The sequence below is a fragment of the Buteo buteo genome, chromosome 23, assembly GCF_964188355.1.
Source record: "Buteo buteo chromosome 23, bButBut1.hap1.1, whole genome shotgun sequence".
In the NCBI taxonomy this organism is placed as follows: domain Eukaryota; kingdom Metazoa; phylum Chordata; class Aves; order Accipitriformes; family Accipitridae; genus Buteo; species Buteo buteo.
This window is the reverse complement of record NC_134193.1, coordinates 17,876,731-17,893,398: the sequence shown is the minus strand read 5'-3', so window position 1 is coordinate 17,893,398 and position 16,668 is coordinate 17,876,731. Positions and strand designations below refer to the sequence as shown.

The following is a 16,668-nucleotide window of genomic DNA, read 5'->3' as shown; positions in this document are numbered from 1 at the left end:
AGCATCTCTTCACCTCAGCATCACAGGTCTAATGCTTAGAATTCATTTTTTTTAAGCCTTCAGGTGCTGCTTTTGCTTGGAGATACTGTTCTACCAAGATGCTTCAGGGAATCTGCTCATCATTCAGCACAGCAACACCTACCCAAAACAGTTAGAGAAGGTGTGGTGTTTGTGGATTGCTCCAGTTAACTACTGCCAACTCCAGGATCAGAGTCGAGCCCTGTGGGAATACGCCTTTCTTTTCAGAAGTTGAGTTTTGTTGAGATTAACGTTCTGGAAAAGCACAAGATACACTAGTGTGCAAACTTCAAAATGCATTGACAAAGTCTTTCCCGTTAACTGTCTACTGACCACGGCTTTTCTCTCAGTTGGGTATTCCCAAAAAGCAGTAACTATAGACTCATTTCTCAGCTGAGAAAAGCACAGGGGAACAGGCAAACATTGCCTTTATACTTTCTCTCAATTTCAAGCTCACAAGCAATCCAAGAGATGGAGTAATCTGCATCAAGATGAAATCTGTAAAATCCCGTCAAGGGCTACGCCGCTGCCCAGGGTAACCACATCAGCATGAATCCCAGCTTGTAAAACATCCTTAGTGGAGAAAGCAGCAACACAAAGAAAGAAGCCCAAAACTTGCCCATAGATTATTTTATCCCCCCTTAACGCACTCCTCAATTGTCAACTCATGACAAAATTTAGAGCCTTTCTGCATTATTCTCACAGACCATTTGACCACCAGCAGAGCTGATTTCTGGCCAGTTGCCTCCTTGCTTTTCAGAACCCTCTCGATGCATTGCTTTGAGTGCTACGGAGAGTCCGACAACTGAGAAATGGAATTTCTTCCCTGAAAGTTATTTTGCCTTACCCTGTTACTATCCAATAATATTCACTAACCCTTTCAGCTAAGATTCAATACCACTGAAGCAATGAAGATCTTCAGTGCTCTGAAAATCCCTGCTAAGTATCTGCTGAATCAGCCTCAGTAGAACTTAGCAGGTAGCAGTCCCACTGGAAAAGGGTCATGAAACAGCTTTACAAAAAACACAACCATAACAGGAGAGCCATGCTACTACCAACTCCACTTTTTTGTTTTGTTTTCTCATGGGTTTTAATATACAAGAACTTCAAACAAGTACCTTCAAGAGTTTGACTATCCCTAGGGGTTTGCTTTAAGCAGCCCACCCTGGAATTTCTCCTTAAGCATTTCTTAGTTATGAAAAGCAAGAAACATGATTTTCCTGGGACAAACCAGTTCCCACAGTATGACAGAGAAATCAGATACAGTGTTTGGCATTTAGAAGAAACTGTAATGAAAGTACTGAAAGACAAACATGCAAAAAATCAAGCCCTGAAAAAAACACCAATCTATTTTTATGAACTACATACAGCCTATGGCACCATATCTGAATAGGACTAAAAACATTAAATACCATTCTGCCCATTAATTATAAAGTATGTTAGACTACATATTTTAAAGACAAATTATCAATTAAAAAAAGAGGGAAATTAAGAACCTTCTAAAATGAACTTTGTTCCTTCTGTATTTTTCCAGATATTTTAAGATAGCATTTTTCAGGATAGGAGCAGCCCAAACTCAAAACAGAGCTGAACAACAAAAAACAGTGTTACAACCTTCTACTGTCTGTTCTTCGAAGAACCATTTCATACACTCAAAGGAAGAAACTTTTCCTCATGTGGATAAGCGAGGCTGATCTTTTGCAGTTCTCTTAACAGATGTCCTGGCCTTGATGTCCCCTTTCAAGTTTATTCTTTTCTAAATCAAGACACTGAGGTCTCTTGTGGACATATGGTGTATGGACATTATAGATGCTATTTTTCTTTGCAAATGTGCTAGGATCTTCTGACCTCAGGTCATACTGGCAAGAAGTTACCATCTGCCTATTCCTGTTAGATGATCAAAAAGGAGCATTTCTGGCTCTTCTGCTACATCAAAACACCAAAGGCAGTTTGAATATTGTACTGCTTGCAGTTAGTGCTCTCACTGCATCTCATCTGACCTTGAAACTCTGTCCAAAGTAGTAAAGGCAGCAACCAAACTGGGGCTGGATGAGTGGGTATATCACAAGACTGAAAGCGTGGCTTGGAAAAATCCAGCAGCGGGTTTATCATTAGAGGGCCATGTTAGCCCTTACATTCTCTAACCCTCCCTTAATTACCTTCAATTTCCTCAGTACACAAACATCATATGGGAAATTAAAAGAAATAACATTGATGTAACTCAAAACAGTATTTCGACACAGTAATACATACACAGCATCTCTGTGTCTTTGCTGAACACTGAACAGGATTTCTTGGGCCCTTCTAGAAATGAAAGGATGACAGAAAGTTTGAAAGCAAAGCCCAGCTAAAACAAAACTGAACCAAAACTTTTCCGCTAACTAGGAGATTGTGTTCTCAGACACAGCAAATATTTCAATTTTTAATTATATGAAGATTATAGATACAGTTTTGTTTTGTTCACAGATAAACTTCCTCAAGAGGACAAAACTGCTGAAGAAGCTTTGTCAAAATCCCATTCCCCAGCCGATGATGGCAGCCAGTAGCATGTCTTCTCAAAGAATACTAGAATTAAAAAAACGTTGTGCAAAAGCAAGGATTACTCCAAAAAGCTTCAGTGGAACAATCTATTTCTGTGCCTCACTTTTGTAGAGACGCCTTCAGATAACAATTTCTTTGGTTTTGTTTTGTTGGGTTTTTTTTAAAGAAAAAAAGCAACATTTTAAACAGTCACTAAACCTACCTCCGAGTCCTACTGAGCTTTTCATCTGGCTTCTTTCCTGAGATTGTCAGTCCCCTCTTAATTTGTGGAAGACCAGCAAGTGACAGGGTTGCTGTACCCCTAACTTGGCCACTTTTAGCCTCTAGGACTTAAATCCACCACAGTAAGAGATCAAGGCTTAACCAGCTATGAGAAATCACTAACCAAAAGTGCTGTAAATGCACTAACCAAATTAACAAGAAACTTGTTTTATTCCAACCAGTTGTCACAACAGCAGTATCCACAAACTTTCCAAAAGAAGTCTTTTCCGCCTGCCCAAGTAGCAGAGCCCCTTTCGTAAACTAAAGAACACTTGTTGCTGACATAGCATCCCAATCAGGTGTGCTTGGTCTACACCTATGAAACAGACTACTCGAAAAGGATGAAATACTTTCCCAGACTTTAAACTGAACATATCTAAGGCAGAAATGAGGAACTTGTACCATGTTAAAAAGTTACTTCCTTGTATTTTGTATTTAGCTGTATAATAATCTCTGACCAGGTTTCAAGCAATCTGACCCAAGTTAAGTATTTTCTTAATAAACAATCACGGAAGATTTGCCTTAAGAAGCAAAGGAGAGAAAACAAAAGACTTGCATAAAGTACGGTACCTCTGTATCTGCACCATGCCCTTGAATAAATCCCTATTGCAACTAGCTCAGCAAATCAAAATTAAACCAAAAGAAATATCAATAGAAACCTCTTACCATGTTCGACGAAGACATTACAGTGCGGGCCCCCATGCCTCGATGACTCCTTCTTCCCTGCTCCTTTGATAAAGTGCAGGGCAGGCAGACTCGGCCTCCTTTGGTCCCCAAGAACTTTTCCAGGCTGCTGCCCCATAAAGTAACTATGGGCAGCCTTTCCCAGGACGAGAAGTTTTTGAAGAAGTCTGTGACCCCTGATCTTCCAGGTTGGGAAGGAGCTGCGAAGGAGAACGTATTTTAGGTGAGTGCGTTGGTTGCACTCACTGCACGATAAAGTCACTTGAGGCAAAGAATTAAGACAAGTGCAGATTCCTCCAATGCTTTTGAAGATGGCAACAAGGCTCCTTAGGTGACTTCACGCAAAAAACCGAGTAAAAGTTCCAACTGCTTAGCAATGACCAAGCTCTACCAAAGTTTCAGGTTGCCATATGTAGTGTGTCTTCCACCGGGTAAAGCAGAATTAGTTCATCTCACAAGCAAGAAACCACACGTAGGCTCACCCAGGGCAGGAAACAGCCATTCCCACTGCAACCAGTGTCAAGGTTTCTTTTTTTTCCTCCTTTTCTTTTGCATAGCATTGAGTTAGCAAAGGCCAAAGAGCCACGTATTTGGCTTCAAGTACTGCTGAAGTCTAGCAGGATCAAGTACGCTGAAACCATGTCAGCTCACGAGGCGAAGGAGAGGCAGCTCTGGGCCTGGCAGGCTCCACACGCTCCTTGGGGCGAGGGAACGGGACCGGGGGGCTCCTGCGGTCCGGCCTCACAACGCCTTGCCTTCTTCCATCCCAAGCCTCGGGCCGCCCGCACCGCCGCTACCTCTCCCGCACGCCGGCGGAGGCGAAGCGGGCCAGCGGGGCCTGGGGGGCCATGGTGGCGTCGAAGCAACGCTGGGGCCACCGGGCCGGCGCAGGTGGCCGCCCTGCCGCCCGCCTCAGACGGAGCCGGGTACCGGGGACGGGGTGCGAGGCCGGGGACGCGCTCCGGGAGGCCGGTTCCTGCCCAGCAGCCAGAAGAGGTCAAGCGGGGGTGACCGGGCCGGCTGCATCCCCGCTGGGGAGGCCGGCGGGAGCGGGGCCGAGCCCGGCCCGGCCGCGGCGGAGGGGGCCGGGCTGGGGGCAGCGGGGCGGTGGGGAGGGAGGGGGGGGGGGGGCCGGTCAGGCCTGGCAGGAGGAGAGGAGGCGAAGGGCCGCAGGGCGGGGGGCACCCCGGGGGCTGCCGCCGGGGGCAGCGAGACTGGCTGGCGGAGAGGGGGGGGGGGGGCCGGCTGCAGGCGGCGAGGGAGATCCCGGAACCCCCGGCGCGGCGCAGCCCCGTCCCCGGCCGGCGGGGCGGGCGGTCACATCCCCTTCCGGCCCCTCCTCCTCCGCCGCCCCCGCCTCCCGCCCGAGCCCGGCCCGGGCCCCGGCCGCTGCCCGCTCCCGCTGCCGGGCGCTGCGCCCGCCGCCATGACGGGAACCTGTCGGGAGGGGAAGGGGCGCCCCGGGGGAAATGGGGCGGGGTGGGGGACAGTGAGGGGAGCCGGGGCGATGGGGTCCGTGAGGGGGGTCCCTGAGGAGGTGGGGGGGAACGTCTGAGGGGAACGAGGGGCCGAGAAGGGGTTGGGGGGAACCGTGAGGAGAATGGGGGGTGAGGGAGAGGGGAGGGAGGAGGAGGCGTCGAGGGGGGAGCTGTGAGGGGAAGATGAGGGAACGGGGGGCTGGGGAACATGAAGGTGTCTCCAGGGTGAAGCCGTGAGGGAAATGGGGGTGCCGTGAGGGGCTCTGAGGGGAAGATGAGGTGGATGGAGAGGGCACGAAGGGGAAGATGAGGGAAATTGAAGGGGAGCCATGAGGGGAGCGGGACGAAGGGGAAGGTGGTGGAAACAGCAGGTGGAAGAGGGATTTTCTAGTGCAACATCACTAGCAAATGCTAGCCGAGGACCCAGAAAGCTCACGTCACATCTCTTACCCCTTTGCAAGGGCCATCTAAGTTGCCTTCCCCTAGATCTGACAATGAGCTTGTTGGCCCTCAAGCCAGCTCGAGACCCCCCCTGCGCATGGGTCTCGAGGCCCCTGGCCAGCTCGGGACCCTGGATTTCTTGCAGAGATGGAAGGGAAGAAGAGATCCTTACTGGGTGAGCTGTGTGCACAACCATCAGCTTTTCCACAACCAGGGATCAGTCACCCTCCTTGCACACAGGACTTCAACTTCCTTATTAATACTGTCAGAGCATACACAGAACTTGATACCAAAAACAGCCACAGAGGCCAACGCATGTGACAAATATTTTATTGATCTACTTTCATGCACCATTTGGTACAAAGATTAAGTTAAACGCCCAGATTCTTCAGCCTGCACTGTGGTGCCCTTGTATTCACAGCGCAAGCGTTCCCTGAGCTAAAGAGCACAGACAGTGACGCTGAAGATAGATAGTTTCTTGTACGTTCCCCAGTTCACCTTGGGAACAGGAGAGGGTTGAGGCAGCAGCTTGAGGTCACGGTGTTTTGGTCAAAGGTCTGTGGTTGCTCCCACTCAACAACGGGAGAACACACAAATGCAATTTTGTGCAGTAGCCTCCTGCTCAGGGTAACCATCTGGACACAGAGCGGCTTGTTTGTACTGACTCCTCCCTTGTGACAAATCCAAACATACTCCATGTCTCCTACGCCATACTCAAGGTCCCTCGCAGACGTGTGTTTTTCATTTTCCAACAACAGCATCTGAAATGTAGCACTTCATACAGCCCTACAGGATCCTCCACCTCTGCTGTGCCAGTCTGCTCCTACATCACTAATTCTTAGCCAGGAGACTGATCCCAAACCATTTCTATTGCATTTCTGCATCAATGACTCAAATTGCAGGTACTGAGGCCATTTGTGCTACACACACACAGGAGAGAGAAATTCTGGTACATTATGTGGAGACAAATCCAAGGTCACATCTCTTGAACTCCACAGAATTTCTCCAGGTTTATCTCAGTAATGGAGATCAGCTTCTCACTGCAGTGATCTAACCCCCTGCTCAGCTCCCATGGCTTGAAGGAAACTGAGGAAACAAAGCTGTCTGTCAACACAGGCTGAGCAGCCTGAGAGAAATTTGTCACAAAAAACAATATCAACCATCCTTTACTGATAAAGTATTCCCTTCTGGGTCTGACTGGAGCATCCTGGATAATCTCTCCTACCATGGCAGGGCTGAAGCAGAGTGAACTCCAGAAGACCACCACAGGTCCATGATAACTCAGAAGACCTTGACCAAAATATGCAACGGTAATTGCAAACAAGTAGGACTCGTGTTCTGGACAATACGGCTGTATATATGCTTCTTCCTGCCTCACCTGAGATCTATGCGTACTTCCTTTTTATTTAAAAGACTAGGTGAATTTATCATTCTGGTCAACAGTCAGGTATTCCTTCTGATGCTTTGCAATCATAAGCAGCAAAGTGGGGCAGGTTTCTTTGCCAGCAGTCCTCAGCCTCTTTCCACTCAGCAGTTGCTTCAAAAGCACTTCCTGCTTCCCAAAGCAGTGCAGGGCTGTACACAGGCAGATGGGCCAGCTGGTCACTTCCAAATATCATAGCAAGATAGCTGTCCTCTTTTCCTTCCTGAAGGGTATTGTGTTTTCTGCACCCTACCCTGCTGCCAGTTTTTGTGAACGTTGATTGTCTCGTGTTAAGAAACTTGAGGTTGCCCAGTGGGTTCAGAAATTACTAGAGGGGACAGAAAGATCGTGCAAATACAGATTAGATTAGAAAAATCTACAGACTGTTTCTTTCAGTCAAGCCTTGCATGTGGCCTGTGTACATCCCATGTATTTCATAAAAGAAATTTCAGTACTTCTTCTGTTTACCTTCAATTAAGCGTGGGTTGTTAAACCCAACAGCTGCAGTGATGTTTCCTCCATTTCCTCCATAACAGTATCTTAAAGCTTCAACCTCTTTACCAAAGAATAAACCTTAGCATATTAATTAATGGTCCTCAGGAACATGAGACAACCATTTCAAGACTGCCTATAATCTCAGTGGGGTTTCAGTATCTTCCAGGGTCTGCTCAAAGCTTTATATTTATACCATTCACCTCAACTGAACAGCAAAACTGCATGCGGATGATACAGAAGTAACATAATAAGCAGCAGTAATTGGATTAATAATCCATTAGCACAAATTTAAAATCCCAATGGTTATTACTGGGAGTAAAGAGAGGAGTTGCCATTCTTCATATTAGTACATGAATCAAACACTGCCACCAAGAAACATGAAAATTATTTCTACAAACGAGTGATTTTGTGTTCTTGTTTCCGCAGGCAGCACTCACTAGCAAGGGAACTATTTAGTAGCTCCACTTTCAAGCACATCTGTGCCATGTATTAACCCTAGAGTAAACAGCAGGCAGGTCCTACAGCTGGTTTACAGGCTCCACGCCGTCAGACACTGGTGAACGAAGAAATCAGATTGGTCTAAGCTGTTTTAATGTCTGCACGGGCATTTTAGTTCCCCATATAAAAATGAACACTTACTAGGTTTTTCCCACCCCACTTTTGACTATGGGTCAAGCCATAGTCAAAGCCATTCTGGCCATGTGCCCTACCCCTCCAGATCCAACAACCTCTGTCGGGTTTCCAGAACGATCTCCTCCATCACCTCTGGTTTGAGAATGTCCTTGATCTGGAGTGGAAAGAAGAGTAACGTTGGCACAAAAAAGCAACTACTACTTGTCCTGGTTTCAGCCAGGACAGAGTTAATTGTCTTCCTAGTAGCTGGTATAGTGCTGTGTTTTGGGTTCAGTATGAGAAGAATATTGATAACACACTGATGTTTTCAGTTGTTGCTAAGTAATGTTTAGACTAAGTCAAGGATTTTTCAGCAAGAAGGCTGGAAGGGCACAAGGGCACAGAGAAGCCATAGTTTCTTCCTTTTCACCCTTCCTGCTTAGAAGTTGCCTAGCAAAATCCCACAGACTATTTCAAGAATTCAAGAGAGCAAAATCCCACAGACTATTTCAAGAATTCAAGAGGACACTGCTTTTGCTGGAGACCTCCTTTACATCTCAAGCACTTCCCATTTCAAAGACGTTTTTTATACAGCCTGCCTATACTCACGTGCCAACCTGCCTACAGGAAAAGGGGCCCCAGCTCCCCCAAGTACCTGAGATGCCAGAGCTTCCCCCAGACCCTGTCTGACTCCTCCCTCATCTCTGCTGGGCATTGGGAAAAAGTCATTCACCATATTGTGGGTGATGACTGAACAGTGATACTCGAAGCCTCTCCATATGGGAACTGTGAGCCACAGCAACACATCCAGTTGCTTTTGAGATGGATGAGCACTAGTGGATCTTGACATTTGTCAAGAGAGCAAAAAGTCACAGGGACTCAGCCAATCAACAGTAAATGGCAGCTGGCCTGGTACCTTTCTTAAGACGTCTTTGAAACTGCTCAGGAAGTTTCTCCCTTTTTGTCACTCTCATCTCTTGTTACCTGCCGGCTTGCAAAGTTGTGCTTGATAGGGTTGCAGGAACTGCCAGCAATGCCCTCGCTGAAGCCTTGTTACAGAATTTAGGTGTGGGCTTGGCGAACCACTGGCTGAATTCACAAAGAGCAGCAATGACCCCTTGTGGCCAGGGAGGAAAATACAGGGACCTTCAGTTGCCCCCCACACATCAGAAAATATCCATAACCAAACCTTACCAGCTGGTGCTCTTGTTCTCAGGCTTAAAAACAAAAGTGCCAGGTATTCGGGAGCAGAAGAACCGGATGAGTCACATACTCTCCCCCATTTAATATATACCCAAGGCCAAAATATCAGGAATGCTGCAGCAAGCAGGAGGAATCGGAAAGATCAGAGCTGAAGCAGTCCAGGTTTTGAGCTCACTGTTTTTCAGGTTGTATACTCATTTATTGAACATAAATAACCAAAAAAGGTTCACAATGGGGAGAGAGGGCTAGCATAAGAAGCCTGGAAATAGACCATAGTCTTAAAGACTGCTATGTAGATGAAAAAAAAAAAAAGAACAAGGGGAAAAACAAAAAAAAGAGAGGAAAAGGAAAAAAAAAAAAAAAAAGAAAGTAACAACTCAGCTGTGCAGCCCACACAGCCTGCTGCAGAGACACCAGCTCCCTCTTCCTAAGATCTGTGTTATGAGAACCTGGCACTGTCTCACCTTGCAGGTCTGACAGCTCATGGCTGGTACCCATGAGCATGATCCACTTCTAAATTAACCACCTCCAGAGCACACTTCCTCAGCATGTTTCCACCACATTACCAACAGCACTTTCAAGAGCTTCGTAATCCCCCCAACTCCTTTCTGACCCCTTAGATGCCTGCAGAGAGGTTACTTGAGGACAGAGAAGCATTTTGCATTTGTCTACCAGTTCAGCAGAACCATTTCCAGGTATCAAATCTCTCTAGGTGGTAGTGAAGTAAAGTCTCTTCACCCCTTTGCCCTTTAACTGACACAGAGTTGTTTAAGTGGCAGAGATGCAAAGAGATCTACTGGATTAACTACAGACCTCTCCATCAGCCTTCAAAAGTGCTTTAAAAAAAGGGAACATCAGATACTTTATCTCATTGCTTGTACATCCCCAATCTGCTTATACCTAGAAGCCTCACCGCAGAAATCCCTGAATCTCCCTGTATGGCAGTAAGATAAACAGCTGCTAAACTACAGCACTTGTGTAGGGAAAAAAGAGGTACTTTTCTAATTAAAAGATGCAGAGGCTGCTAGCTTTTTAGGGAGCCTTCCTTTACCTTTTTTGCATTGTTCCTGTCCATGCAGATGTGGATAATGCTGCTACCAGCCTCATGCACAGACCTGAAAGTGTCACCATCAAGCTTTAGTTTTCAAATTTCCCAAGTCATCTTGAGGATGTGATTGTTGCAACACTTACTAGGGAATCCTCATAAAACTCAACAACAATTCCCAGGTCTTGTGTGGAGCATTCCACCGATTTCCCCAAGAAGGTAAATATTATTTTAGAGAGGCAGCACAGGCAGAAGTTTGAGTTGTGCAGCAGCAGAACGGATTACCTATGTCCTTGCTTGTCTTTAGCCACTGAGCTCCATAATGCTCTAGTATTTAGGTAGCAGCACTGGTGGCAGATATCCAGCCTTTGCTATTTGGCAGAGCAATGAGGCAGAGCTGCTGGGGAAGATAAATACTACAAACACAATCCGAAACTGCCTCCTAGTGCTTACTCTGGACCACAGGCAGAGCAGTCTGAACTAGATGAGAAGCAACAAAGGGTATTTCTAGTTCCCAGGAAAAGACTGAGCAAAGAATTTTTCCTTTTGCCTGGGGCAAGTGTGAGAATTTGCAACGTTAGAATTAGATTCAGGGACAATTAGGCCAGATATTTTGCTTTTTTCATCCTTTTTAAGAATTACACCACCGTGGTGCAAGCAGCTCTAATACAAATACGATATATATACACAACACATATATAATACAAATGGCTCTAATATATCACCAGAGATCTGAGAGGATGTTCTAAGGAAAACATCCCATCCATTCTGTACAGTGACTGACTGCCAACATCTGGCTCAGCATGCCCACCTCTAACCACTGGCCTGAGGATCTTCACCAGTGTCATACTGGGTTCCCTGTCATCCCCCAAACACAGCTGCTGCATGGCACACCTCTCTATGGGATCCTGCAGGGAAGCTATGTTAAGAGTGCCACTGTGAACAATGCCAGGCAATCTACTTACAGAGGAACTCTGCACAGAAGATATGCTGAAGAGGAAGGTCAAGTCCTGCTTGAATGGGATGAGGAGCAACAGCTGAAGAGGAGATAACAGGGCATTGCAACCATTCTCAGTGTCCTGGCACAAGGAAACTTGAGCCAACCATAGCTCTCAAGCTAGACCCAATTCATTCTGGAGAAAGACAAGCTAATGCACACACTCCTGAATGACTGATCTGTTTAAAAAAATTTATTGAAATGTAAAATACTTAATAGAAAACAACACTGGAGCCTCCTCAGAGGAGGAGCTCACCACATCAGGCATAAAAAAAGGACCAGCAGGATGCACACAGACCGAGAAGCCACTGCTCGCTCATGGCTCCTGGCTCATGTGGACAGCCACATCATGCCACATCCAATCTCATACCCTTGAGACACAGAAACCATCAACAGCCAGACCCAAAATGTCATTAGCAAGGGTGTGGATACTCCTGTCCTCTAAAGTCTTGTACCTGTGTTCTGCAGTCTTAAAGAGAAAAACGAGCTCTCAGTCAGAGGACTGACTGGCAGGTCTGTATCATAGTAAAGGAAAATCAAAACCATTCAGAAAGCCTTTGTGGAGAGAGAAACATCACAAAACACATCTTTTCCTCTCTATCATTCTGCACAAAGTTCAGGGGCACCAGACACAGCAACAAGTGCTGAGATATGTCCCAATTGCATCTGCATCTTCATAAAGGTCAGATATCAATTTTTCAGGCTGCTGCACTAAAAGGCTATTGTACTTAAGTACCATTTAGTACTATTGTACTAAAAGGGCTCAGGAGGTATCCTAGGAGTTAAAATGAGGAATTTTGGTGGTTTCTGAAGTGTGGAATGAACGTTGGTGACTAGAACACTGAAAAAAAATAAAGTACTGAGAATCAAAAGCTGCCATGCTGGGACTTCAAATGACTGCTTCTGGCCATGTGCCCTACCCCTCCAGATCCAGCAACCTCTGTCGGGTTTCCAGAACGATCTCCTCCATCACCTCTGGTTTGAGAATGTCCTTGATCTGGAGTGGAAAGAAGAGTAACGTTGGCACGAAAAAGCAACTACTACTTGTCCTGGTTTCAGCCAGGACAGAGTTAATTGTCTTCCTAGTAGCTGGTATAGTGCTGTGTTTTGGGTTCAGTATGAGAAGAATATTGATAACACACTGATGTTTTCAGTTGTTGCTAAGTAATGTTCAGGCTAAGTCAAGGATTTTTCAGCAAGGAGGCTGGAAGGGCACAAGAATTTGGGAGGGGACACAGCCAGGACAGCTGACCCAAACTGGCCAATGGGGTATTCCATACCATGTGACATCACGTCCAGTACGTAAACTGGGGGCAGTGGGGCTGGGGGGAATTGCCGCTTGGGAACTAACTGGGTGTTGGTTGGCAGGTGGTGAGCAACTACGTTGTGCATCACTTGTATATCCCAATCCTTTTATTATTATTGTTGTCATTTTAATATTGTTATTATTATCATTACTAGTTCCTTCCTTTCTGTTCTATTAAACTGTTCTTATCTCAACCCACAAGTTCTACTTTTTTTTTTCCTGATTCTCTCCCCCATCCCACTGGGGCAGAGGGGGAGCGAGTGAACTGCTGCTTGGTGCTTAGTTGCTGGCTGGGGTTAAACCACGGTACTACTATTGCACACTCTGTGGAGACAAGGGTCCCTGGCACACAGCAGTGAGCAGCAAGTGAATTTAGAGGGTTCTGGTCAAACGAGACTATCATGGCAGAGGGTCCAAGGCAAAGTCAACTTTGCCAGAGTTAGCAATTCTTACAGAGACCATAAGAAATCAAAGGAGATGCTACTGACAATTCCTAATCTCTCCTGAAGGACACACACCAGTATTTGGGAAGGGGAGAGATGACTTAAACAGAAGCATAGTTCAAAAGAACATCCCACCTAGCTGAGCAGGCTGCCACTGTGAATGAAAGCAGAAGCCAATTCAGATCTTATCTGTTTACGGGAAGAGAATTCCCAGTGATTGTGCTGGCAGAAATCGCAGAGAAAAGCTGTACAGCAAGAGGTCAAACTGAGAGAGCCTTCCAGCAGTGCAGGATGTGGATATAAACAGAAGACTGGTCTCTGTACAATAGATGACACTTGCTTTTTCATTTGTTCATAAAGTGCACCATCCCCTCATACAATCCCAAATTTAACACTGTTTTCACGGGGATCACAGAGTGTCCATAGTCCCAACAAGTGATAACATCTATCAAAAAATGGACTATTTCTCTATATGAATAGTTGGACTTTGCCAGAGGCAGAACCCTTCAAACTATCCCTGAAAATGTGCAAGGCAATTTATGTTACGCAGAAGGGGGGGAAGTTCATATTGTCACTTGCTGCAGAACGCTTTGGAAAGCCAAAAGGAAGCCCTACCGCCTAATTTACTGACTCCAGCAGCAACCGATGTGGCCTTTCCATTCCATTCCCTCCCCACAGTGTGGAATAAAGTAAACAACACTGGTTTCTGTACCTGATGAGGAAGGGATGCTTCATAGCAATACAGGATGCTGGTGTCAAAGAGCATCAACTTCTGAGTAACGAGAGCCACAATGCAGTTTCGGAGCCGTGAGATCACCTCCCGGTCAGACAAGGGAACCGGCTGAGGAAAAGAGATGAATACACAAGGAAATAGTGCAAGCCTACTGTAAAAAAGCTTTGCCATGAACCTAATACCAAATCTTGAAAGTGTCAGGTTTTTCATGTGCCTCTGACTATGTTAGACTAACAAAACATCATTGGTAGGAGAAGGTTCATCTTCCCTGAACCCTTACCTCCAAGCTGGTGGTGAAGCCCCCTGCCTCTTCATCTTTCTGCTCTGGAGTTGGGTAGATCCAGATGAAACCGTTGTTGCCGAGGATCACAGATGCACCACAGGGCAAGTCGTGGAAGTGAGTCTTCTGGCGTTTCACAAAGGAGGGCGATACCTGAACAAGCACACCCTGGCCAAGCTGAAGAGGAGACCACGAGACTCAACATTGAGGGACATGAGACACCATAGATAACATCAAGTCACCAACATGCACTCCCCTCCTGGTCTAGGAACCAGTCAATTTTAACACCTTTTCCTGTGAAACAGTGAATATAAAACCTGCCTGCCTCTGGGAGTGCTGGGAGGATTAGCTAATGCCTGTGCAGTCCTTTGAAGATGAAGAATACTCTAAGTGCTTAGCACAAATGTTAATAATATCTTGGTCGTAACTACACATCAACCATCCCTGCAGAAAAATGAGAAGCGAGAGGCCCAATTTAGCAGAACACTTTCCCTCTTAATCCAATTGCTGTCCTTCACCCTTTGTGCAATACGCACACTTCGCTTTCATCTTTTAAGTGCTAATACCCTTGGTCTGGTAATCCCAAACTGCAGCCTACGCTCCAATGGCCCCTTGGCTTATTTCAATGCACAAAACCAGAGATAAATGCCAACTGCGTAAAGCCTAAAATAAAGCCCTGGAGAGAGAAACAAGTCATGGGCCAATGGCCTGCAGAAAAGGAGTGATGAAGTTTGAGTGTGAAGATTTTTCTCTCCAGGGTTTAAATCCCAAGCGGCTAGTGGGGAAACAGGCTGTAATTGTGGACAGGGAGAGCAGCAGCTCAAAGGGCAACTCAAGGGCACTCTGCTTTGGGGAAATTCTGCTCGGTGCTCCCACGTAGAAGCTAAGATTCTTCCTAACCTGCAGGAATGGGTTATAACAACATCCTGCTCTACTCCAGAGCTTTTTTCTTTAAAACCCCTCCAAAAGGCCTTATACAAGTCAACTGGAGCAGAATTAGGCCAAGACCGAGTGCTTTTGAACAACTTACCTTCCCGTATTTCAGACTCCGGGTGTGCAGTGATAAAGCCCCATCAGAAAATACAGACTGGACCTCTGCCTGTCAGTGCCGCTTAAGGAAACAAGGTCCCTAATGCTGCCCAGTGCCAACAGCCTCTGGCTGCCCCCGGCAGAGAGCTCTCCCTGGCAGCCAGGCCAGCCGAAATCTGGCTGTTGTCCCCCATGCCCCTTGGCTGTTCTGCCTGAGCGCAAGCAGTGGAAGGATACACTGATGAGGTCTGCTTCCTGCAGGTAGTCCCTCATTGCAAGCTCATCTTCTGCTGATCTCCTCCTCTGAAATGTACAATGCAAGAAAAGTCACGTGTAGTTCAAGAATAAGAAAACATCAGTTAATACCTACATTGCAAGGGGACCTTAGGATGTCACGCAAAACGCAATCTGGTCACCAAAGAAAAATCAGGCAGACTGGCACACCTTTAGATCAGTGAAGTGTTTACATCCCAATAACGCTGAGAGTTAAAGATACTGGAGTGCTACAGACCCACCCACAAAACCCCACACTACCCTTGTGCTAACTGTGGGAAGGGCTCCAGAGCTTCCCAGTGCCTCTGCTTCTGCTGTGGAAGCAGAAGACAGGGCTCTGGCGCTGCTCTGCGTGAACTACACTCACCAGTTCCCCACCAGGTAAATTCATAGATGACAGCAACAAGACTGAATCTAGCCTGGAATTGGTTTCCACTTTCCATCGCTTCTGCTGAACCTGGAAAAGAAAAACAGTCTGTTGATATACACTCAAAAATTGAACAGAAGCTCTTCAGCGGAGCGGGAGGTCCTGCAGCCAGCCGAGGCTGCAGAAGGAGACAGCTCTGCTGACCACTTCCAGCCTCGTCTTGTTTAAACCCCAGGCACTCACGGTGCCTCCGCGCACAGACATTAACCTGCTTTTAGCAACGCCAGAAGCGCTCCGGATCGGACTGAGACACGCCAGCCTGGCTGCCGCCCAGCGGGCCACCCTCCTCCTCCACGGCACATCAGGAAAAACCCAGCTTTACCTCTGTAATCCTGCCGACCACGATATCCCCGACTTCACCGTTGTACCTAGCAGCGGGACAGAGAGAGAGCGGCCCCGTCAAAACGCCTCATCCTCCCCAGAAAAACGGCCCGGCCCTCGCCTGACAGGGATGGCGGGCTTCACCCTCCCCGCGCCGAGGAGGCGACCGCCGCTCACCTGGTCTTCAGGGCTTTGACGCACACCAGCTTGTTCACCCTCTCCACGGCGCCGGCCACCGAGGCGATGAGCTTCTCCTCGTCCACGTAGGTGCCGTGGCCCCTGCGGAGAGAGCTGCCGCCTGAGGAGAGCCCGAGGCCGGCTGGCCGGCGCCCCCCACCCCGCTCCGCCGCTGCCCCCACCTCATGTAGCCCGTGTCCGTGGTGATCGTGTCCCCCGGGGCCACCAGGTGCTTCTCGCCGCCCCGGGGCGCGCTCGGTCCCACCGCCTTGCGAGCCACCGGCAGGCGCATGGCGATGGCGGCCATCTTGAGTGCGGGCGGCGCCGCGCCGCTGACCTCGTCCCCACGCGCCTTCCGTCCGCCATGTTAGCTGCTGGCGAGAACGCGCCTGAGGCGCCGGCGCCGCCATCGTGAGTGAGGGCGACGGTGAGGTTTCTGGGCAGCCATTTCGGTTCCTGGCAGTAAAGGGAGTCGTGGGCT

The 16,668-nt window shown here is 47.5% G+C and overlaps 2 protein-coding genes across 13 annotated transcripts in view; both read right to left on the bottom strand.

Annotated features, from left to right (window-relative positions):
* The window catches only part of ABL1 (ABL proto-oncogene 1, non-receptor tyrosine kinase), an 82,753-nt gene extending 78,206 nt beyond the window's left edge, over positions 1 to 4,547 (bottom strand). Inside the window, exon 1 of the mRNA XM_075055968.1 lies at positions 3,487 to 4,547. Within this exon, the coding sequence (XP_074912069.1) occupies positions 3,487 to 3,622 (136 nt within the window). The 5' untranslated portion in view covers positions 3,623 to 4,547. The remainder of the gene's footprint in view (positions 1 to 3,486) is intronic.
* Positions 4,548 to 5,743: 1,196 nt separating this feature from the next.
* Positions 5,744 to 16,530, bottom strand: EXOSC2 (exosome component 2). Of its 12 annotated transcripts, none has more exons than XR_012654079.1 (12): positions 16,370 to 16,530; positions 16,188 to 16,289; positions 16,012 to 16,057; positions 15,630 to 15,719; positions 15,227 to 15,292; positions 14,991 to 15,059; positions 13,961 to 14,137; positions 13,660 to 13,788; positions 12,119 to 12,195; positions 10,208 to 11,238; positions 7,981 to 8,128; positions 5,744 to 7,174 (listed from the first exon to the last, which is right to left on the bottom strand). XR_012654079.1 is itself a non-coding variant. In XM_075054885.1 (11 exons), exons 1-10 carry the CDS (start codon positions 16,492 to 16,494, stop codon positions 8,101 to 8,103), a joined length of 909 nt encoding a protein of 302 aa, XP_074910986.1. In that variant the 5' UTR covers positions 16,495 to 16,529; the 3' UTR covers positions 5,744 to 7,174; positions 8,052 to 8,100. The 12 variants fall into 12 exon arrangements, 7 of the variants coding, with proteins under 7 accessions (XP_074910986.1, XP_074910987.1, XP_074910988.1 ...); XR_012654078.1 differs by lacking the exon at positions 5,744 to 7,174 and having other exon boundaries at positions 7,409 to 8,128; positions 10,208 to 10,271; positions 11,167 to 11,238; XR_012654080.1 differs by lacking the exon at positions 10,208 to 11,238 and having other exon boundaries at positions 16,370 to 16,529.
* Positions 16,531 to 16,668: the final 138 nt, after the last annotated feature.